Genomic DNA, 22,764 nt, shown 5'->3' with positions numbered 1-22,764 from the left:
GGCCACAGGGGTGTGTCCCCCTCCCACCTTCTCAGTGGCTCAGGCAGTATCAGTTGTGCTGGCATGGAATGAGGACGCAAACTCACTATATTTCCCGCCCCTGAGTCTGCGAGGGGAGACCATGTTAAGAACACAGAGAAGGCAGGCAGAGGCCAGGAGGAGACGCATATCCCAGCCAGAAGGTGGGGCGGCCGGTGGTGAATCAGAGCTCAGTCTCCAGAGCAGCCTGACTTCCTTGTTACGGGGGGCACCGTCAGTTGCCCCCATCGGCGGTGTGTGGGCATCTGGGCGTCAGGGATGTGCATCAGCCCTTCCCATTCCTGTTCATGTGTACTCAGAAGAGCGGCCTGCAGGAGCTCAGCTTTGCCTCCGCATATGGAAGGAAGAGGGTGTAACGAATGCTCTACGTGGTGTCACGGGAGTAGCTACCTCTTGCAAGTAAGGGTGCAGCACCAAAGAAAGGGCCCCAGGACTCCCTCCTACCAGCCCTCTAATCAAGAAAGGAGCATCTATTTAGTTTCAGCCAGATTGCAAGGCAATTGCTTTTATTTGTTTTCCTCTGAGTTTGTGCCAAGGATTCAACTTTTCCTCCTCATTTTATTAAAAAACTTTATAAAGGGCATTAATAAATAGATATAAAACTGCCACATAAATGACAGAGGGACTAAATGAAATTCCCAAGAGTCAGCCATTGAATAAGTAACAGAACCATGTCCTTGCATGATCAAATCCCATATATGCAAATTAGAGACAGTGCTTTACCACAGTGTTTTAATTAATATTTATAAATCAAAGAGCGCCTCAGAAAGGGCCAGTAAGCTACTTATATTATTACCATGTCACACGAATAACAAAACCTTTGAACATTGCTGCCTGCTTTGCATTTTGGTCTGAGAAGTAAGTGAGCCTGTTGTGTGTGTCTCCCCCACAGGGGTAGTGTCAGCACAGCGGCAAGTCGCCATCCAGGAAGGACCCTTGTACCGCACAGAGGGCTCCCACATCACCATCTGGTGCAACGTCAGTGGCTACCAGGGGCCTTCTGAGCAGAATTTCCAGTGGTCCATTTACCTGCCCTCTGCCCCTGAGCGCGAGGTCCAGATTGTCAGCACCATGGACTCTTCCTTCCCTTACGCCATCTATACCCAGCGTGTCCGCAGCGGGAAGATCTACGTGGAGAGGGTCCAGGGGAACTCGGCATTATTGCACATCACCGATCTCCAGGCCCGGGATGCTGGGGAGTATGAATGCCACACGCCCAACACCGACGAGCGATACTTCGGGAGTTACAGTGCCAAGATGAACCTCGTGGGTAAGGAGATAACTGTGTTCACATGGCTGCTGTCCTGCCTGAGTGTCAGAGTCAGTGTGAGCTGCTATCATAAATTATCATAGACTGGACTGGGTGCTTAAACAACAAGCATTTATTTCCCAGTTTTGGAGGCTGGAAGTCCCAGATCAGGGTGCCAGCATGGTTAGTACTGGTGAGAGCCCTCTTCAGGGTTGCAGAGTACTGACTTCTTGTTGTCTCCTTACATGGCAGAAAGGGAAGGAGAAAGCTGTCTGGGGTCCATTTATAAGGGCAATAATACCAGGGACTTTCCTGGAGGTCCAGTGGTTAAGACTCTAGGCTTCCACTGCAGTGGGCACGGGTTCAGTCCCTGCTCTGGGAACTAGGACCCCGCATGCAGTGTGGTGCAGCCGAAAAAAAAAAGGTGGGGGGCACTAATCCCATTCATGAGGGCTTCACCCTCATGACCTAATCACCTCCCCAAAGCCTCATCTCCAGATACCATCACACTGGGGATTAGGTTTCAACACAGGAATTTGGGGGGGGGGGACATAAACATTCAATTCATAACACTGAGTCACTTCTTTTATAGCGCAGTTTTATTTGACTTTAAAAGGAGAATCCAAAGCTCCCCAAATATTTTAGAGGTCAACAGGTAGCATAAGTGAACCAAGTTTGTGTGTTCACTTGTAAATAGTAGGCTGAAGCTAAAACTTAAAGAAGATCTAATGCAGATGTTAAGAATTTCAGAGAAGGTTAACTGACCCTCGAGCTGGTGAAAGGGGATATAAAAATATAAGGCAAGGACATTTGTGGTTGATAAGCTGAAGAACTGATGAGGAACACTAAGCAGGTGACATCAGCTGGAAGAGAGGCCAAAACTCTAGGAAACGATGGGCCTTTGTCTTTTTTAAATTTAATTTAATTTATTTTTTATACAGCAGGTTCTTATTAGTTACCTATTTTATACATATTAGTGTATACATGTCAATCCTAATCTCCCAATTCATCACACCACCACCACCACGCCTCCCGCCACTTTCCCCGCTTGGTGTCCATACACGCTTGTTCTCTACATCTGTGTCTCTATTTCTGCCCTGCAAACTGGTTCATCTGTACCATTTTTCTAGGTTCCACATATATGCGTTAATATACGAAATTCGTTTTTCTCTTTCTGACTTACTTCACTCTGTATGACAGTCTCTAGATCCATCCACATCTCTACAAATGACCCAGTTTTGTTTCTTTTTATGGCTGGATAATATTCCATTGTATATATCAACCACATCTTTTTTATTCATTCATCTGTTGATGGGCATTTAGGTTGCTTCCATGACCTGGCTATTGTAAATAGTGCTGCAATGAAAATTGGGGTGCATGTGTCTTTTTGAATTATGGTTTTCTCTGGGTATATGCCCAGTAGTGGGATTGCTGGGTCATATGATAATTCTATTTTTAGTTCTTTAAGGAACCTCCATACTGTTCTCCATAGTGGCTGTATCAATTTACATTCCCACCAACAGTGCAAGAGGGTTCCCTTTTCTCCACACCCTCTCCAGCATTTACTGTTTGTAGATTTTCTGATGATGCCCATTCTAACTGGTGTGAGGTGATACCTCATTGTAGTTTGGATTTGCATTTCCCTAATATTAGTGATGTTGAGCGGCTTTTCATGTGCTTCTTGGCCATCTGTATGTCTTCTTTGGAGGAATGTCTATTTAAGTCTTCTGCCCATTTTTAGATTGGGTTGTCTGTTTTTTTAATATTGAGCTGCATGAGCTGTTTATATATTTTGGGGATTAATCCTTTGTCCAATGATTCATTTGCAAACATTTTCTCCCATTCTGAGGGTTGTCTTTTTGTCTTGTTTGTAGTTTCCTTTGCTTTGCAAAAGCTTCTAAGTTTCATTAGGTCCCATTTGTTTATTTTTATTTCCATTACTCTAGGAGGTGGATCAAAAAAGATCCTGCTGTGATTTATGTCAAAGAGCGTTCCTCCTATGTTTTCCTCTGAGAGTTTTATTGTGTCTGACCTTACATTTAGGTCTCTAATCCATTTTGAATTTATCTTTGTGTATGTTGTTAGGAAGTGTTCTAATTTCATTCTTTTACATGTAGCTGTCCAGTTTTCCCAGAACCACTTATTGAAGAGACTGTCTTTTCTCCATTGTATATCCTTGCCCCCTTTGTCATAGATTAGTTGAACATAGGTGTGTGGGTTTATCTCTCGGCTTTCTATCCTGTTCCATTGATCTATATTTCTGTTTTTGTGCCAGTACCATATTGTCTTGATTACTGTAGCTTTGTAGTATAGTCTGAAGTCAGGGAGTCTGATTCCTCCAGCTCTGTTTTTTTCCCTCAGGAATGCTTTGGCTATCAAGGGTCTTTTGTGTCTCCATACAAATTTTAAGGTTTTTTTGTTCTAGTTCTGTAAAAAATGCCATTGGTAATTTGATAGGGATTGCATTGAATCTGTAGATTGCTTTGGGTAGTATAGTCATTTTCACAATATTGATTCTTCCAATCCACGAACATGGTATATCTCTCCATCTGTTTGTGTCATCTTTGATTTCTTTCATCAGTGCCTTATAGTTTTCTGAGTACAGGTCTTTTACCTCCTTAGGTAGGTTTATTCCTAGGTATTTTATTCTTTTTGTTGCAATGGTGAATGGGCTTGTTTCTGATCTTTCATTGTTAGTGTATAGGAATGCAAGAGATTTTGGTGCATTAATTTTGTATCCTGCAACTTTACCATATTCATCATTGATGAGCTCTAGTAGTTTTCTGGTGGCATCTTTAGGATTCTCTATGTATAGTATCATGTCATCTGCAAACAGTGACAGTTTTACTTCTTCTTTTCCAATTTGTATTCCTTTTATTTCTTTTTCTTCTCTAATTGCTGTGGCTAGGACTTCCAAAACTATGTTGAATAATAGTGGTGAGAGTAGACATCCTTGTCTTGTTCCTGATCTTAGAGGAAATGCTTTCAGTTTTTCACCTTTGAGAATGATGTTTGCTGTGGGTTTGTGATATGTGGCCTTTATTATGTTGAGGTAGGTTCCCTCTATGCCCACTTTCTGGAGAGTTTTTATCATAAATGGGTGTTGAATTTTGTCAAAGGTTTTCCTGCATCTATTGAGATGATCATATGGCTTTTATTCTTTAATTTGTTAATATGGTATATCACATTGATTGATTTACATATATTGAAGAATCCTTGCATCCCTGGGAAAAATCCCACTTGATCATGGTGTATGATCCTTTTAATGTGTTGTTGGATTCTGTTTGCTAGTATTTTGTTGACGATTTTTGCATCTGTTTTCATCAGTGATATTGGTCTGTAATTTTCTTTTTTTGTAGTATCTTTGTTTGGTTTTGGTATTGGGGTGATGGTGGCCTCATAGAATGAGTTTGGGAGTGTTCCTCCCTCTGCAGTTTTTTGGAAGAGGTTGAGAAGGATGAGTGTTAGCTCTTCTCTAAATGTTTGGTAGAGTTAACCTGTGAAGCCATGTGGTCCTGGACTTTTGTTTGTTGGAAGATTTTTAATCACAGTTTCAATTTCAGTACTTGTGATTGGTCTGTTCATATTTTCTATTTCTTCCTGATTCTGTCTTGGAAGATTATACCTTTCTAAGAATTTGTCCATTTCTTCCAGGTTGTCCATTTTATTGGCATAGTGTTGCTTGTAGTAGTCTCTTAGTATGCTTTGTATTTCTGCAGTGTCTGTTGTAACTTCTCCTTTTTCATTTCTAATTTTATTGATTTTAGTCCTCTCCCTCTTTTTCTTGATGAGTCTGGCTAAAGGTTTACCAATTTTGTTTCTCTTCTCAAAGAACCAGCTTTTAGTTTTATTGATCTTTGCTATTGTTTTATTTGTTTCTATTTCATTTATTTCTACTCTGATCTTCCTGATTTCTTTCCTTCTACTAACTTTGGGTTTTGTTTGTTTTTCTTTCTCTAGTTCCTTTAGGTGTAAGGTTAGATTGTTTATTTGAGTTTTTTCTTGTTTCTTGAGGTAGGCTTGGTATTACTATAAACTTCCCTCTTAGTACTGCTTTTGCTGCATCCCATAGGTTTTGGATTGTCGTGTTTTCATTGTAATTTGTCTCTAGGTATTTTTTGATTTCCTCTTTGATTTCTTCAGTGATCTCTTGGTTATTTAGTAACATATTGTTTAGTCTCCATGTACTTGTGTCTTTTACATTTTTTTCCCTGTAATTGATTTCTAATCTCATAGCACTGTGGTCAGAAAGGATGCTTGATATGATTTCAATTTTCTTAAATTTACCGAAGCTTGATTTGTGACCCAAGATGTGATCTATCCTGGAGAATGTTCCATGTGCATTTGAGAAGAAAGTTTAATCTGCTGTTTTTGGAAGGAATGTCCTATAAATATCAATTAAATCTATCTGGTCTATTGTGTCATTTATAGCTTGTTTTTCCTTATTAATTTTCTGTCTGGATGATCTGCCCTTTGGTGTAAGTGAGGTGTTAAAGTCCTCCACTATTATTGTGTTACTGTCGATTTCCTCTTTTATAGCTGTTAGCAGTTGCCTTATGTATTGAGGTGCTCCTATGTTGGGTGCATATATATTTATAATTGTTATATCTTCTTCTTGGATTGATCCCTTGATCATTATGTAGTGTCCTTCCTTGTATCTTGTAACATTCTTTATTTTAAAGTCTATTTTATCTGATATGAGTATTGCTACTCCACCTTTCTTTTGATTTCCATTTGCATGGAATATCTTTTTCCATCCCCTCACTTTCAGTCTGCATGTGTCCCTAGGTCTGAAGTGGGTCTCATGTAGACAGCATATATATGGGTCTTTTTTTGCCATTCAGCAAGCCTGTGTCTTTTGGTTGCAGCATTTAATCCAATCACGTTTAATGTAATTATCGATATGTATATTCCCATGACCATTTCCTTAATTGTTTTGGGTTTGTTTTTGTAGGTCCTTTTCTTCTCTTGTGTTTCTCACTTATAGAAGTTCCTGTAGAATTTGTTGTAGAGCTGGTTTGGTGGTGCTGAATTCTCTTAGCTTTTGCTTGTCTGTAAAGCTTTTGATTTCTCCATTAAATCTGAATGAGATCCTTGCCAGGTAGAGTAATCTTGGTTGTAGTTTCTTCCCTTTCATCACTTTAAATATATCATGCCACTCCCTTCCGGCTTGTAGAGTTTCTGCTGAGAAATCAGCTGTTAACGTTATGGGAGTTCCCTTGTATGTTATTTGTTGTTTTTCCCTTGTTGCTTTCAATAATTTTTCTTTGTCTTTAATTTTTGCCAATTTGATTACTGTGTGTCTCGGCATGTTTCTCCTGGGGTTTATCCTGCCTGGGACTCTCTGCGCTTCCTGGACTTGGGTGGCTATTTCCTTTCCCACGTTAGAGGAGTTTTCTACTATAATCTGTTCAAATATTTTCTCGGGTCCTTTCTCTCTCTCTTCTCCTTCTGGGACCCCTATAATGTGAACGTTGTTGCATTTAATGTTGTCCCAGAGGTCTCTTAGGCTGTCTTCATTTCTTTTCATTCTTTTTTCTTTATTCTGTTCCACAGCAGTGAATGCCACCATTCTGTCTTCCAGGTCACTTATCCGTTCTTCTGCCTCAGTTATTCTGCTATTGATTCCTTCTAGTGTATTTTTCATTTCAGTTATTGTATTGTTCATCTGTGTTTGTTTGGTTTTTAATTCTTCTAAACCAAAAGGTCTTTGTTAAACGTTTCTTGCATCTTCTCGATCTTTGCCTCCCTTCTTTTCCAAGGTACTGAATCATCTTCACTATCATTATTCTGAATTTTTTTCTTGAAGGTTGCCTATCTCCACTTCATTTAGTTGTTTTTCTGGGGTTTTATCTTGTTCCTTCATCTGGTACAAAGTCCTCTGCCTTTTCATCTTGTTTATCTTTCTGTGAATGTGGTTTTCCTCCCACAGGCTGCAAAATTGTAGTTCTTCTTGCTTCTGCTGTCTGCCCTCTGGTGGATGAGGCCATCTAAGAGGTTTGTGCAAGCTTCCTGATGGGAGGGGCTGGTGGTGGGTAGAGCTGGGTGTTGCTCTCAGTGATGGGCCTTTGGAACGTGGCTCTGAGCTGCCTGGGGCACTGTTGAGTCAGGAAGCTAATGCAGCTGCAGGACCGTGCTCAGACCTGAAGTGGGTCTGTGTGTCCTTTGGCTCCAGAGTGAGGAATTTTGCACCAGCTGTCTCCCTTGGCCCCCGGATGATGGAGGGAGCTGGAGGAGAAGGGAGAGGGATTTCATTGTGGACGGCTCTGCGCCACAGTGTTTGCCAATGTGAAGGATCAGAAATATCAAGGCTGTTCTGTTTTTCTGTCCACGTCATAATTTCCAGGCTTAATTGTGATAATAAAAACTAGAAATTAAGATTTCGACCCTTCACATCAGAGAGGGGGTCGTGTTTATTCTCTGCAGGAAACTGCTGACCAGGTGACCACAGGGGAAATCTCATCGCTTGCCTGACTCATCCCCATACCATGGCTTCCTTCCAGCGCACGAATATGACACATGTTGGCACATGAATAATATGAAAATTAAACCTACTAAAAAATTGAGGATGCTGCTGCTTCTCTCTACCACAACCTTTATTTATTTATTTATTTATGGCTGCTTTGGGTCTTCGTTTCTGTGCATGGGCTTTCTCTAATTGTGGTGAGCGGGGGCTACTCTTTGTTGTGGTGCTCAGGCTTCTCACTGTGGTGGCTTCTGTTGTTGCCGAGCACGGGCTCTAGGAGCATGGGCTTCAGTAGTTGTGGCTCGCAGGCTCAGTAGTTGTGGCTTGTGGGCTCTAGAGCACAGGCGCCGTAGTTGTCGTGCATGGGGTTAGTTGCTCTGTGGCATGTGGGGTCTTCCTGGTCCAGGGCTCGAACTCGTGTCTCCTGATTGGCAGGTGGATTCTTAACCACTGCACCACCAGGGAAGTCCTTTTTTAAAAAAAAAAAAAAAAAAAGAAGAAATAACCTTCCTAGAGTATTGCATTGCTGACATGGGGGTGGGGTGGCTAGAAGGGAGCAAATGAGCAAGTTGTATAGAAAATGTGAAACTCGAAGTTCCAGGAACTCTTTTTGTTTGAAGTTTAGTGAGAAGCCAAGTTAAAATGTCTGGAAGCAATACTACCGTGAACAACAAAATCTTATTTGACCTGACACAGAATTCCTTTTACATTTTATTTTCAGGGAGTTCATTTATTATGTAAACTGAAATATGACCCACTTTCTTTTAAGTCTGCAAACATATTTTACTTATGTATTTTTTTAATTGAAATATAGTTGATTTAGAATGTTTCAGGTGTATAGCAGAGTGATTCAGTTATACACACATATATTCTTTTTCAGATTGCTTCCCATTATAGGTTATTATAAGATATTGAATATAGTTCTCTGTGCTATATAGTAAGTCCTTGTAGTTTTCTGTTTTATATATAGTAGTATATATCTGTTAATCTCAAATTCTGAATTTATCCCTCTGCCCCCAACTCACTTTTTATCTGAGTGTTATTGAGGTATCAACCAGGTAAGTGTAAGCGCCAAAAAATTACAGCCCAAATCCAAGCAGAAAATTCGTTCGGTTTCTGTGCCATCTAGGGTCCTCTATGGCCACACAGGGACTGTTGAAGGCTGGTGGGTGGGAGCTCAGTCCCACAAGTGTAAGATCTGTGGCTTTGTGACCGTGTCCCATGGCTGTTCCTGTGTTGCAGTGATCCCGGACTCCCTGCAGTCCACTGCTGTGCGCCACACTCTGCACAGAGTGGAGCAGGACCCCCTAGAGCTCACATGTGAGGTGGCCACGGAGACGTTGCAGCACAGCCACCTGTCCATGGCCTGGCTACGGCAGCGGGGCGGCGAGAAGCCGGTGGAGGTCATTGCCCTGAGCCGGGATTTTGTGCTGCAGTCGAGCAGCGACTACGCGCAGAGGCAGAGCCTGGGGGAGGTGCGCCTGGACAAGCTGGGGAGCAGCACCTTCCGCCTCACCGTCTTCCACTTGCAGCCCTCCGACCAGGGCGAGTTCTACTGCGAGGCCACCGAGTGGATCCAGGACCCAGACGGCTCGTGGTACCCGATGACCCGAAAGCGTTCCGAGGGGACTGTGGTCAACGTCCAGCCCACCGGTCAGTCTCTCGTCCCCACTCTCTGTCTGGCAGGGAGGGTGGTCAGAAAGGCTGTGCAGACTCTTCTGGCGATTCTGCAAGTACTCGGGGTACATAGGGCCCAGGTATCCCAAGCCCTGACCTTCTCAGGCTGCACTCCCCCGACCCCTGAGTCCAGCTGGGCTCTAGACCAGAGCCAAAAGCGATTGCTTGGCTGCCTCAGCTGGGCTGGGGGCAGGTGTTCCAGGGGCCTTCTGTTCCCTGGTTTTGGTTGGAAGGTGGTGGTGTGCCATCATGGAGCTGCAGCAAGTGCCCAAGGGCCTTTCCTTGTGTTGCTGGTCACCTTCAGTGAGGGGCTGCCATTGTCCTGGTGAGCGGGGGTGTGGTTTGTGGGAGGTGAGCTGGGGTGTCTGAGGCACAGGTGGGGGGCCCCCTTCAGGACCTGTAGTTTGACACCCCGCCACCCCACCCCATCCCATTTGCTCCAGTCAGGTGGTGGTGGTCTTGGTCTTTGCATAGCTTTCCTGCCACCTGTTCTTTTCATCCTAAGGGTGTGCTTCAAACTTACCTAATAGCACAGATTCCCAGGCCCAGGCAGTACAGATTCCTGAATCAGGCTTCTGGGGTGGGACCTGGGAAGCTGGATTTTCAGTACACTTCCACTGTCTATGCTTTGTCAGGCGCAGATCTAGAGGTAAAAGGGCAGAAGCGATCCTCTGGACATCTAATGGGTGTGAGGGCTTTTACAAGAAGGGTTGGGCTCCTGCGCTGGGAGCACTTTATCTGCTCTGTAGGACCCAGAGCATTTAACAGCTTCTGGAACTTCCAGTACTAAACCTACAGAAGGCACTTTATTTCATATTTATCTCTTCCCTTCCTGGATGGTTTTAAGAGCAGCTTCAAAAGTCTGGGCCAAATTTTAAGTCTTAGCGCTTTCAAATTAAGTTGCATCAGTTAATCTTCTTTATTTTAATCTTACCAATTTGGAATGAGGATTTTATTTGAATTTGCCCAGCAAATGTATCCAGACGAAGCCAGCAAAGGGAAAAAACTAGGTGAAAAAATAGCTGATGACTTCACTCTGTGTCTGTGCTGTTCTGGTTCAGTGGTTGTAGCCCCAGTGTTGTCCTTCTTTTAGTTGATTTCAGTCAACACTTAGTAAGTCTCTGCAACACTGCAGGTGTGGCGATAGGCATCGGGGATTCAGAGATGAATAACGCTTGGTCCCTGCACTCAGGGAACTACAGATGTGAAAGCCAGTGGCTGAGTGAAGGGTGCCCTGGGAACATGGTGAATGTAAAGTGTTCTTACAGCAATGTTTTCCCTGGGTGGGGTGGTTGAGGAAAATTCAGGAAAACCAACACATTTGGTGACTTGAGCTGAGTCTTGAAGCTTGAGCAGACATCAGGAGGAGAAGCATAAAGGTACAGAATTGTTTGACCTGTTTGGCAAGCACAGAGAAGTCAAGGGTGAGCAGATGTTGAGTTCCAGATAGGAGTGGTGAGAGGAGATAGGAAAGGTGGCCTGAAGCCCACATGCTGGAACGTGAGCTTGGCCTTGACCCTGTGGTCCAAGCATTTCAAGTTGTTCTCCTTAGAATCTTAGGAGTCCTGTAGAGGTGACTGAGCGGTCGCTTGTGGGTGGGCATGTGTGTGTGTTCATGTGCATGGGTGCACGCCATGGGGTGCTTGAGGAGGGTGTATGAGGGCCGCGGTGTTCCCCCTTTGCCTGAACCAAATGTTTTCTGTACTGGGCAGCAAAAGACTTTGTATGAGGAAAGGAAGGTCTCCCCCCTACCACCCCGCCTGAGCATAGCTTGAAAACCACTGCTGCCAACGTTTGGAGGAGGGAATAGAGATTTTTAAGCAGAGAGTGACACAATCAGGCCTGGGTTTTAGAAGGGAACAACCGTGGAGGCCACCTAGTGTTGACTAAACAGGTTGGGTCTGAAGTTGGGAGACCAGGTAGGGAAGGGCTGATAAGGCCAGGGCTAGCTCAGTGGCAGTGACCTAGGAAGCGGGCAGTGGGTGCTCGAGGCAACAGAATGGAGAGTATTGTGGAAGGAGGAATCGGATGCTGGGGCTCGGGGGGATACCTGGAACTGTGATAAGGAGGGATGAGGCAATGTGCCAAGTCTTGCTTGAGAGCCTCTGCTTCCCCTTCAGTGGCAGCACTGGGTGTCTTTGCATTTGTTCTTGTAAATTTTGGTCAAGGAGTCCCATCCCGCAAGCGGACCTTCATAGAGATGCTCAGCATGTGAAGCACCCAGCATGTCATCAGACGTGGCACTCAGAGGCTGAGCTTGGGAGCGATGAGGGCCCAGGAAAACTGTGGCAGTAAGAGGTGGTCAGGGGAGCAGGTTCGAGAGACAGAGTGGTCAGGCCAGCGGGAGAAGAAGCAGGAGAGATGGTGTCATGGACCCAAGGGAGGAGAGCTGGTCCAGAGGCTAGAACATACTTGAGAAACGCCTTTGGTTGTGATGGGCAGGGGGTGTCATTGGGGACATTTGCTGGGTCAGTGAAGTGTGGGAGAAGGCCCAAAGCCAAATTTCAATGAGCTGAGGAGTGAGGGGGTGTTGGAAAAAGCATAAATCGATTTATGGAGGTTTAATTGACTGGGTATAACAAGGGCAAATGGCTGTGCAGAAAAGAGTATGGTTTGCCCTGAATCTCGTCTTCAACCTGGGAATGTGAAAGCTTCACCAAGCCCCATGGGGAGATTCCTGTGAGATCAGAAGACTCTTTGGCTGCCAAAAGAAGACAGCCACTGTTGCAGCCAGCCTAACTCTGAGGAATTGGGAAGTCTGAGGTCCAGGGCACCTGTTTGCATGTCTTCAGTGGCATTTATGTGGAAGGGGTGCTTTTTTTTTTTTTTTCTAAAATCTCTGATGTTGAGGTATAGATTACTGTAATCTGGTTGACCAGAAAGCCAGTATCTGGCAAATGACATGGGCTCCGTCCCACATGGGTGTATGCATCTAGGCAGAGGCTGGCAGAGTGAAACCCAGGTCTCTCAGCTTGTTCTTTTGGGAAGGGAAGCTGAGGCAGCAGCTGTCACTTTAGAAGTGAGCCCTTGGAGTCGTTGAGGGTAATTCGCTTTATCAGGAAGTTTGGGTAATAAAGGAGGAAGCTGATTCACTAGAGAAAATGGGTATTGGGGGCAAGACACTGGCTCATGTGGGAGGGGAGAGCCTGAGGAACAGGTGGGTACAAAGCCAAACGTGAGCTGGAGAATAGGAATGTGGAAGCAGCACTCTTGTGATTGCTGTGTTTTTTAGGGAAATAGGATTCTCATTTGCTTGAAGAGTGCATGGGATAGGGGGATAAGAATGGGGCAAGGGCCTTAGAGATAAGATACCACTTCAAGATAGTGGTAACGGCTTGGAAATGCCAGTGTGGGGAAGACAGTCGAGATTGGAGCTAATGGATGTACAAGGAATTCAAATATCCCTGTAAATGCGATTCTCCAGTCAATGTTTTCTTTAGAGGAATAGAGCTAGAACTGGGAGGGGCAGGACTTGGGCAGTACTTACAACTGCAGCCTCTCCCACCCAAGGCTCTGTGACTCTGTTTTCCAGGACCCTTCACTCCTTTGTCTTCTGCCACGGGTGCCTGTGAGATACGATCATTGTCTCACGGCATCGACAGTCACCACGCACCGTTACATGGTGTGTGGGACAGTTAGTGGCGATGAGCCCTTCTTTGATCACCACCCCACCCCCATGCCTGGTTCAACTCCCAGCTCTTTGAAGGGTGCTTGGGTTCATTGACCATTTCAGAGGTCATCTGGCTGTCCTTGGAAGTAGGTACTTTCCCACTCCATCTTTCTAGAGATTTGATCTGACAGGTGATAGATTAGTGAAAAACATTAGTTTTCACTTTTCCTATGCAGTTTTGTTAGGGACTGTCTTACCTGTGTCTTATTTCTGGTATTCACCTGGGGGTGGAGGACATCTTTCTCTCTCTCTCTCCAGATAGATAGGTAGATAGCTAGCTAGCTAGCTAGCTAGCTGGGGGTGGAGGACATCTTTCTCTCCAGATAGATAGATAGATAGAATGTTTATTTGGATTGGGATCAGCACCTGGGGCACTGGGTAATTTGTCTCACAAGCCTCAGCAGGGTCATGTCTATAATATTTACTGAAAATATTTGTAATCCTGATGTTTTAATGGAGTTCTGGGCATATAGATCAAGGATGGACATTTGTAATCTGCTGTGCAAGTGAAATTAGGAGTGATATTGCTTGCTGTTCTCAGAGTCTAACCTAGGGCATTATACACTGCAGACAGAGCCCTGTCGACTTGATTGGGATAGCAAGCCCTTTAGACTCTCTGGGTCTGGCTCCCTTTGAGTTCTGTCTGTGATATTCCAGAGTTTTTCTCTCAAGACAAGTGTGGAGGTGCCTTCCCAGTAGTCAGCTTGGTGAGGAGGTGTGGGTGGTGGGAATTTGCTGATGCAGTTTGGAGAGCTGGGGCCCTCGGTCACCCAGAATGCATCCGTTTTGTTATTTGTTTTCTCAGACAAAGAGTTCACCGTTCGGCTGGAGACCGAGAAGCGGCTGTACACGGTAGGTGAACCGGTGGAGTTCAGGTGCATCCTGGAGGGGCAGAACACTCCCGACCGTTACTTTGCCGTCTCCTGGGCCTTCAACAGCTCGCTCATCGCCAGCATGGGGCCGAACGCTGTGCCGGTCCTCAACAGTGAGTTCACCCATCGGGAGGCCAGGGGCCAACTCAAAGTGGCCAAGGAGAGCGACAGTGTCTTCGTGCTGAAGATTTACCACCTCCGCCAGGAGGACAGTGGGAAATACAACTGTCGCGTGACAGAGCGAGAGAAAACGGTCACCGGGGAATTCATCGACAAGGAGAGCAAGCGTCCCAAGAACATCCCCATCATCGTCCTCCCCATCAGTAAGTGGAGAGATGTGCTGCTTCCTTCTCCTCCCGCTGGTCTGGTTCAGTAGCTAGCACCATCTGAGAGAAGTCGGGGGAGGGGAGAAGAGCTATGGGGAGGGCAGGGCAGGGCGGGGCGGGTTCAGTCAGAGCTGGCAGAGAAAACCTGTTACCCCCCACTCCTTTCTCCGGCTCACCTGCCCACGCTTAGCAACCCCCGCCCCCCACCCTGGTAGGCAGAGCGTCGGGTGTATGTTTGCGGGCTGGAGAGGGGCATGGCAGATCCTAGCGCTAGCAGCTCCGTGTAAACGCCTGCAGTGCCAGCTCAGCCTGGATGCCAACCAGGAATCCAGGACAGCTGTTTGCTCCTGTGTGGGAATTAAGTCCCAGAAGAAGTGGGTGGATGCCTGTCTTGAAATCTCACTTAAGAGGGTTGGTCTTTTATGGGAGGATTTTAAATGCTAAAGTGCATTATTAAGAAAGATTTGCTCTCTGGGTTTTGGAGGTATAGGGATTGGCATTACCCTAATTGTCTATCCCCTATCGGAATTGGGTTCTTAAAAGTCAGTGGATGGGACCTCTCACATCTTCCTGGAGCACAGCCTTTTAAAGCTTAGCTTATTTCCAAGGCTGCTTAGGTGGGCTCCCCGCCTCCTTCTAGCTGGCATTGTCTGGGTGGGTATCAGTCAGGACTGGAGACTCGGGGGACTGCCTGTGTTTGCTTATGTTGGGTTTAATTATCCATGGTATCAGGATGTTCTCATTAATATCTCATTTCTCTCATAGTTTTGTTTTTAGTAAACTGAGAACGCTTAGAATGCCCTGATTTTAAGCAAGATGGTGAAGTTTTTAAACTAACCTTTAACCTTTTTCTCCACTGCTCAAGCTATTCTTTCTCTTAGCCCTGTAATGATTCCCTTTTCATTTTTATTTACACTTTTACATATTTAATATAGTTTCAAGTGTGAAGAAAGGAAACAGACAACAGGGGTCTTGCCACTCTTCTTTTCTTTTCTCACCAACAGGATGACTTTCCTTTGTGCTTTTTTTTTTTTTTTAAAAATCTCTCTCACACACATCTCATCTTGAAATTCTTTTCTTTCTTAGACTGTTTCCCCCTGCAATGCCTAGCATGGTGCTTTGCGTAGGGTAGGTGCTTGCTGAATATTTGTAGAATGGAATTTGTTAAACTGGATGCCCACTCTCTTCAGTATTTTCCTGTCGGACTGCACCTGCCTTAACCACGGTCTCTCTACTTTTAAATCTGCAACTAATTCCTCGTTGTTCTATAAGGATCCCGTGAAGGGCAGCCGCACTGTGTACTTCCCTATTTTTTTGTACTAAGAGATTTCCCCCATCCCCTTCCAAGAACTTGTTTGATGATCTGTGGCCTGCTATATTGCTTTTCCAGCAGATAACTGGGTAGTTAAAGTCCCCCAGCACCACCAGATCCTGCCCCAAGGCCACTTGGGTAAGTCTACCAAAGAACAACAGTGATCACATCGGTAATGGTGATAATAAAAACTCGGATTTTAATGGCGCTTTTCCTCTCAAGAGCCCAAAGTGCTTCTGCGTGTATCATCTTCTTCTCCACTCCCACCCCTCCAATCCTTGGAGAGGCCAGTATTCTATTCATCCTGTGAATGAAGAGGCCAGAGCACCATACAGGGAAGTGGCTGAGCCGGTCTGATAGCGGTCGGTCGAGCTTGCATCGCATGGGAAGTATTTGCTTCTAACTCCAGACTCACTGCTCTGCGCTTAGCCTGTGCTCCGTCATCAGCCTCCTGATTTGAAATTTCGTTTGTAACCGTGCACTCAGATTCTCATTAGTTCTGTCCTAGTTTTCACTTAATCCAGAGAGTTTTAAATTGTTGGCTGCCTTTCCTCAGGCCTGAGAACACTTGTAAATAGTCTTTAACGGGCAGTCAGCTCCGTGTCTGCATTTGCCTTTGCCTGGGCTGCGGAATGGTTTTGCTTCTTGTAGTTTCACATCTAACTGCGTGGTTTTTCCAGGCTTGCTCAAGTAACAGAGCACCAAACAGCAGCCCTTGTAACAAACAAGCCAGGGCTTATAGAAGATAGAGCCCATTGGGGTGACAGTAGGGGTTGGGAGTGATGTCCTGTAAGTCATTCTTCTGCTTAAGGCAAGCAAAGGGATTTTTTTCCCATTGATGCCGAAGTTGCCCTTCTTTAATTCCTCGCTTTGAATTGATAACGCTGGAAGTGAGTCATTAATGAGTCTTTAATCTGAAGAGGAATATTGTTATTATTAATGAGTATGATGAAAAATAATCACCCCATCTAATACTCTCAGTGTCGTGACCCTAAGAAGTAGGACTCTTAGTATCTCCATTTTGCACATAAGAAATGGAAGCTTGGGTAGGTTAAGTAAGAGCCCCAAAACTGCAGAGTTAGGAAGCAGTAGACCTGGGCCTGAGCGTGGTCTGCCTGCCTCCAAATCCTTGCTTTCAGCCACTCCTGCTACAGATGTAGCTACTCAGGAGCCCCGTCATCTCCATGACTCATCTGGGTATGGCTCCTGGGAAAATTCCTATTCCCCACCCTGTCTGTCCGGACCATTTTTCATGTGAAACAAGCCAATCCGGAATGGGTGGCAGACATGTTCACTATAGCAAGAGCTCCATGCCTGGGCTCAGTGCTCATCTTTGCATGTTTCTGCCTGTGGGGGAAACACATGGGAGAAAAGATTGATTCAGATGCATGGTCGTAGGTATGCTTTTCCCCTCAGTAATTGGGTGTGCCTCTTAATCTGGGATTTGATTTACTGATTGATTTAAAATTGATGTATGTGTTCCATGTGGATGGTGCCCAGAAAATTGGAGCCGAATTAGTCTGGTACTTTCTGTTTTTTAATACTTAAGGGCTTTTGGAGCTCTATAGATAAATATACAAAATAATCTATGCATAATTAAGATAGATTAAAGTATCCACACTCTTTATAAAAACAAAGAGTTAATGGGAGTAGTAAAATTAATTATGATCATGGTAACCAGTTTTTGAAAACCTATGTATTAGGTGATTTATAGACATTGTCTCATTTACTTTTTAATCTTTGAAAAACTGCACAATGTAGCACTCTCCCTATCTCATAGAAGAAGGCATGTAGAGCTTAAATAATTCCATTGAGGGAGTTCCTATAGCTAAGTGAGGAGCTAAGGAGAGAGGAATCCTTATCCCAGAGTTTGATTGGCAGAAAGTCAAGGTCAAGAGCAGTGGAACCCCAGGGCTGAAGGTGGACAGCAGCAGGAAGGCGAGCCGCCGGCTTTGGTCTGTTCCTGTGTGTTAATGAAAGTATGAAAGCTTGCTCCCCACACACGCTGTGCAGTGAGGCCATCTGTGCTCCATTACTGCCCACACCCAAGCAAGCCCGTGTTGTCCTCCAAATACTTCCTGTCACTTTTTTTTTTCTACCTCCTGATATTGCCCTGAAGGACTCAAATGGCATGTATGGATGTTCAGCTTTTATTTGACTGCTGTAGCCCTAAATTATGGGAAGATTCGGTGAAGGAGAATTTTCAAGGTATTCAACTTACTGAAAATCCAAGTCAAAAATTCTTGAACCCTACTGAACACATTACAGTCATCCTTCAGATCCCGAGGGGGATTGGTTCCAGGACTGCCCCAAATCTGCAGATGCTCCTCAAGTCCCTTATATAAAATGGCGTTGGATTTGCATATAACCTGTGCACATCGTCTCTAGATTACTTATACCTAATACAATGTACATGCTATGTAAAGAGTTGCCAGTGCGCAGCAAATTCAAGTTTTGCTTTTTGGAACCTCCTGGAATTTTTTTTTTTTTTTTTGGCATATTTTCTATCCATGGTTGGTTGAATCCATGGATGTGGAAGTGGTGGATATGGAGGGCCTGATGAATTGCTTTGTGCCCTAAGGGTAATGTCTTTCTGTTCTGATTCAGTCTCAGGTCTTAGACGCTCATGATCCCACACGTTATCTCTGTATCCAGTAAAGGGCCTCCTAGGTTATCAGCTCTAAAATCACAGGGAGCGAAACCCAGAACCAGGCAGGGCTTGGAGCAGCAGCAAGTGTCAGAGTGCTTGCGTCCTCCAAGGTCCCCTTGTACCTGAATAGAGTGACATTTGTACCCCTCCTCCTTTGATGTCAGTGGGGAGGGCTCAGTGGAGCCCAGAAAGCCCCAGCGTGGCCCTGTCTCCCTCTGCACAGAGAGCAGCATCTCGGTGGAGGTGGCCAGCAATGCCAGCGTCGTCCTGGAGGGTGAGAATCTACACCTCTCCTGCAGCATCCGCACAGCAGGTAGACCACTAGGCCGCTTCTCCGTCATCTGGCAGCTGGTGGACAGGCAGAACCGCCGCAGCAACATCATGTGGCTGGACCGGGACGGCACCGTGCAGCCTGGCACGTCCTACTGGGAGCGCAGCAGCTTTGGGGGCGTCCAGATGGAGCAGGTGCAGCCCAACTCGTTCAGCCTGGGCATCTTCAACAGCAGGAGGGAGGACGAGGGCCAGTACGAATGCCACGTGACCGAATGGGTGCGGGCAGTAGATGGCGAGTGGCAGGTCGTGGGGGAACGCCGGGCCAGCACCCTCGTGTCCATCACGGCTCTCGGTAAGTAAGCTCGGCAGTCTTTTCGTGGGACCGTTGGGGAGATGCTCCCATGTCAAGACTCTTGTAGGAGATAGACGGCACCTTCCAAAGGGTTTGATTGAAGAAAGTATTTATGGGAGTGTGGATGGGGTTCCAGGAACCAACAGTGGTTCTCCGTGGTGGGCCCTGGGGATGGGCAACAGCTGAGTGCTGTTACTACTCCTTGGTCTGGGTGGTAGGAGTGAAGTTGTAAGGATTCTGGCCAGGGGAGTGGTGGCCCCAGGTGGAGCAACAAAGGCCACTGCCAAAATTAACCTGGAAGAGCGAGAGCAAATCCTCTCCCTCCTGCACCCCGGGCCCTCCTGTCCAGGGGCTCAGCCCTCCCAAAAATTCAGAGCAGGGCAGAGAAGGGTAGAAAATCACCTTTTGCCATTTATTTAGCCCTTACTACCCTTCCTGGCTGAGTGTAAGCACTTAAGCTTAATTGTCCCTTGGAATCCTCACCTAGCCTACAGATAGACACTGTCATTTTACAAGGAGCCTAGTGAGACAAATTGGCTAATTTGCCCAGGACTGTAGCTTTTAAGTGACAGACACACAATCTGAACCCAGGAAACCAGCAATCTGTCTTAAATTTTTTTTTCAAAGCCTGTGTTTTTACCTTTTCCTCTATAAGGCTCTTCCTAAAGAAAGCCATTTCCTGATGAGCATGAAATTAAAAGATACCTTGGAATTTGCTAAAACCAAAGAATATTAGATTTGCTTCTCACAGGGTAAAGAGGCTTCTATCAACATTTATCTGCCTAATAGAATCAGTATATTAGAAGACCAATCTGCTACTTTGCTGGGGAGGTAACTTGTCATGTTAGGTGTTTCTGTTTGTTAAGAGACTGTGACATCAGTTGTCCTCAGTGACTTTGCATCCCACCCCTGGGACCATGCTGCCACCTTCCTCATAGGTAGGGCTGGTGGTGCTTTGGACCATCTTACCCCAGTAAAGATGGCAACACCAAGTGGTTTTGCCCCCAACAAAGTCCTTTTTCACCCCAGATTAGAATTATTTTTAATTTCCATAAGCTTAATCCAAAAGGTTGATCTGCTTTCTACACTCATCATCCCATTCAGATTTCTGTCTCTGGAAACCTCATCCAGTGGTTGAGTTTCCAGGTCAGCTCACTCCCCATGTCTCTCTCTGCTCAGTATCCTATGTGGACACGTGGAAATGGAACGTGTGAGGAAAATCCTGGGTGTCCGGCAGAGGGAGTCTTTCCCATCCTGTGAGGCTAGAAATGTCTGAGGGGTGGTTAGGGTTAGAAGTAATTTTACAGCATCACGTTGTCCTCTGAGTTTTTTCATATTCACCGTATGTCTGTGGTTCCCATAGCCAGAGCTTACCAAGGGGCTCTGGCCAGGCTTTGCCAAAAGATTCATTCGGTGCCTTGTTTTTTACCTATGAAGTTTAAAGTACTTTCCTTTATGTCTATTTTTTAAAAACAAACTACATATTTAACAAAATATAGTGTATACTGTGTGTCAGGTACTATTCCAAGTATTTTATAAATACTCATTTAATCTTCACAGGGACCCATTTTACAGATGGGGAAATAGAGGCAGAGAGAAGTTAAGTAACTTGCTCAACATCACATAGTTGGGCATTTGGCTCCAGGGTCTGTGCCTTTAACCACTGTCTTATGCTTCCTGGGAGTAAAGCAGCCTAATAAGTCCCCCAGAATCAGTGGCACACAGATTTGTAGCGTGACTGCCATTTGCTGGCAACTTGATAGTGGACAATTTATCTACCCTCTCTGGGCCTCAGTTTCCTCATCTGTAAGAAAATGGTGATGGATTCAATGAAGTGTGATGAAAGCCAAGCAGTTGGCACCATGCCTGGCCCGTAGTGCTCAGGAAATACTGGCTGCTCTCAGTTTTATGATCATAATGAATGTGTTAACAGTCGTATTTCAAGGCTGAAGGGACTCTGATCACTTCTACTGAGGAGTCAGTATTGGAGATTAGTGATGCTGGAATATAGAGAGACTCAGCCTAGTGCACCTGCAGGGCCCCACCTCACCCCAGGTCCTACTTGGTGAAGGTCAGTCCCTCCTGCTGTGGGTCCCTCGCTGCCTCTTTGCCCTGGATTCCGTGGGGGGTTGGGTAGAAGAGGGACTGGAGAGCAAGCCGGCGCTGCCCAGCCCGGGGAGCACAGGCACCTGCTCCACCTGCCTCCCCTGCTCCGGCACTGACGCAGTGGTGGGCCAGGCACAGGGGCTGTCCAGGCTGGGGCAGGGTGCATCCACCTGAGTGTGATGAAGGAAATCGGCCCTGGGGCTCTTTTCTCCTGTTTCAGCGCGGAATCCCAAGATATCTAGGGATGGCCCCGCCTACATGCACTCAGTCCCTGTGAGTGGGACTGATCCAGCACAAATCCACATGAGGGTTCATCTGGAAGGGTTTGCTAGTGCTGCTTAAGGAGGATTGCCGCCGGCCTCTTTCTGTGGGGTCCTGTGAACTGCTGGGTTTGTGTGTCAACACGCTAGCAAAAGTAATACAGGGCCTGGGCATCCAAAGAGCCCCATGTGTGAGCCTTTGCTCTGTCCTGCTAGCTTTTGCCAGGAGCCCTGTCACCGCGTCACATGGCCCTGAGAAAGCCAAGTGTCTCCTCTGGCCTGAGTTTCTCTGCTCTCTCTCCAGAAACGGGCTTTGCAGTCACTGCCATCTCCCGCACGCCGGGGGTGACCTACAGTGACTCCTTTGACCTGCAGTGCATCATCAAACCCCATTACCCCGCCCGGGTCCCCGTGTCAGTGACGTGGCGGTTCCAGCCGGTGGGCACCACCGAGTTCCATGACCTGGTGACCTTTACCCGGGATGGAGGAGTCCAGTGGGGAGACAGGTCCTCCAGCTTCCGGACCCGAACGGCCATTGAAAAGGCTGAGTCCAGTAACAACGTCCGGTTGAGCATCAGCCGAGCCAGCGACACGGAGGCGGGCAAGTACCAGTGTGTGGCAGAGCTGTGGCGGAGGAACTACAACAACAGCTGGACGCGGCTGGCCGAGAGGACCTCCAACCTGCTGGAGATCAGGGTGCTGCAGCCAGGTGAGGGTCCCGGGGTCCCCCACGCCTGCCCCGGCTGAAGAGGGCCGCAGAGAGGCAGGAAGTGTTGTGTGCTGAGCCCTCGGCCCGGCTGCTCTTATTTCCCAACTTTCTAGTTTGAGAAATTTCAGATATGTAGGAGGTCGCAAGACTCGTATTCCCTTTTCGTGATGACCAGTTGTTAACATCTTACCACGTTTGTTTCTCCCTCTGTGTGTAATTTTTTGTTGTTTTTGAACCATTTGAGGGTAAGTTGCCAACATCAGGATACTTCCTTCTAAATACTTCAGTCTGTATCTCTGAAGATCAGGACTTTGTCCCACCTGACCACAACAGTGTAATCAGACTCTGGGAATTTGACGTGATTATAGGACAGTACCAGCATTTCCCCAGTTGTCCCGAAAACACCCCTTATAGTGTTTTTTCCTTCTAGGATCCAGTCAGGGGTCACACATTGTATTTAGTCGTCATGTCTCTTTATTTTTCTTTAATTTTTAAAATTTGTTAAATTTTTATTTATTTATTTATTTTTAATAATTTGGCAGTTTCTTTTCTTTTTTTAAAATTTATTTATTTATTTATTTGGTTGCACTGGGTCTTAGTTACGGCTCTTGGGCTCCTTAGTTGCAGCTCGCCGGCTCCTTAGTTGCAGCATGCAAACTCTTAGTTGCGGCATGCATGTGGGATCTAGTTCCCTGACCAGGGATCGAACCTGGGCCCCCTGCATTGGGAGCACGGAGTCTTATCCACTGTGCCACCAGGGAAGTCCCTGTCATGTCTCTTTAGACTCCTTTAATCTAGAATAG

General features: G+C 45.9%; 1 protein-coding gene across 1 annotated transcript in view; it reads left to right on the top strand.

Annotated features, from left to right (window-relative positions):
- IGSF3 (immunoglobulin superfamily member 3) overlaps nt 1-22,764 on the top strand; it is a gene marked incomplete at its 3' end in the record, with an annotated part of 95,702 nt that overhangs the window by 53,347 nt on the left and 19,591 nt on the right. The window contains exons 3-8 of the mRNA XM_079724596.1: nt 932-1,309; nt 8,997-9,407; nt 13,907-14,296; nt 15,690-15,749; nt 18,485-18,886; nt 21,557-21,961. Of these exons, the coding sequence (XP_079580722.1) occupies nt 932-1,309; nt 8,997-9,407; nt 13,907-14,296; nt 15,690-15,749; nt 18,485-18,886; nt 21,557-21,961 (2,046 nt within the window). The remainder of the gene's footprint in view (nt 1-931; nt 1,310-8,996; nt 9,408-13,906; nt 14,297-15,689; nt 15,750-18,484; nt 18,887-21,556; nt 21,962-22,764) is intronic.

The sequence above is a fragment of the Hyperoodon ampullatus genome (genome assembly GCF_949752795.1).
Source record: "Hyperoodon ampullatus genome assembly, chromosome: 2".
In the NCBI taxonomy this organism is placed as follows: Eukaryota; Metazoa; Chordata; class Mammalia; order Artiodactyla; family Ziphiidae; genus Hyperoodon; species Hyperoodon ampullatus.
The sequence above is the reverse complement of the archived record's forward strand: the minus strand, read 5'-3'. Positions and strand labels throughout refer to the sequence as shown.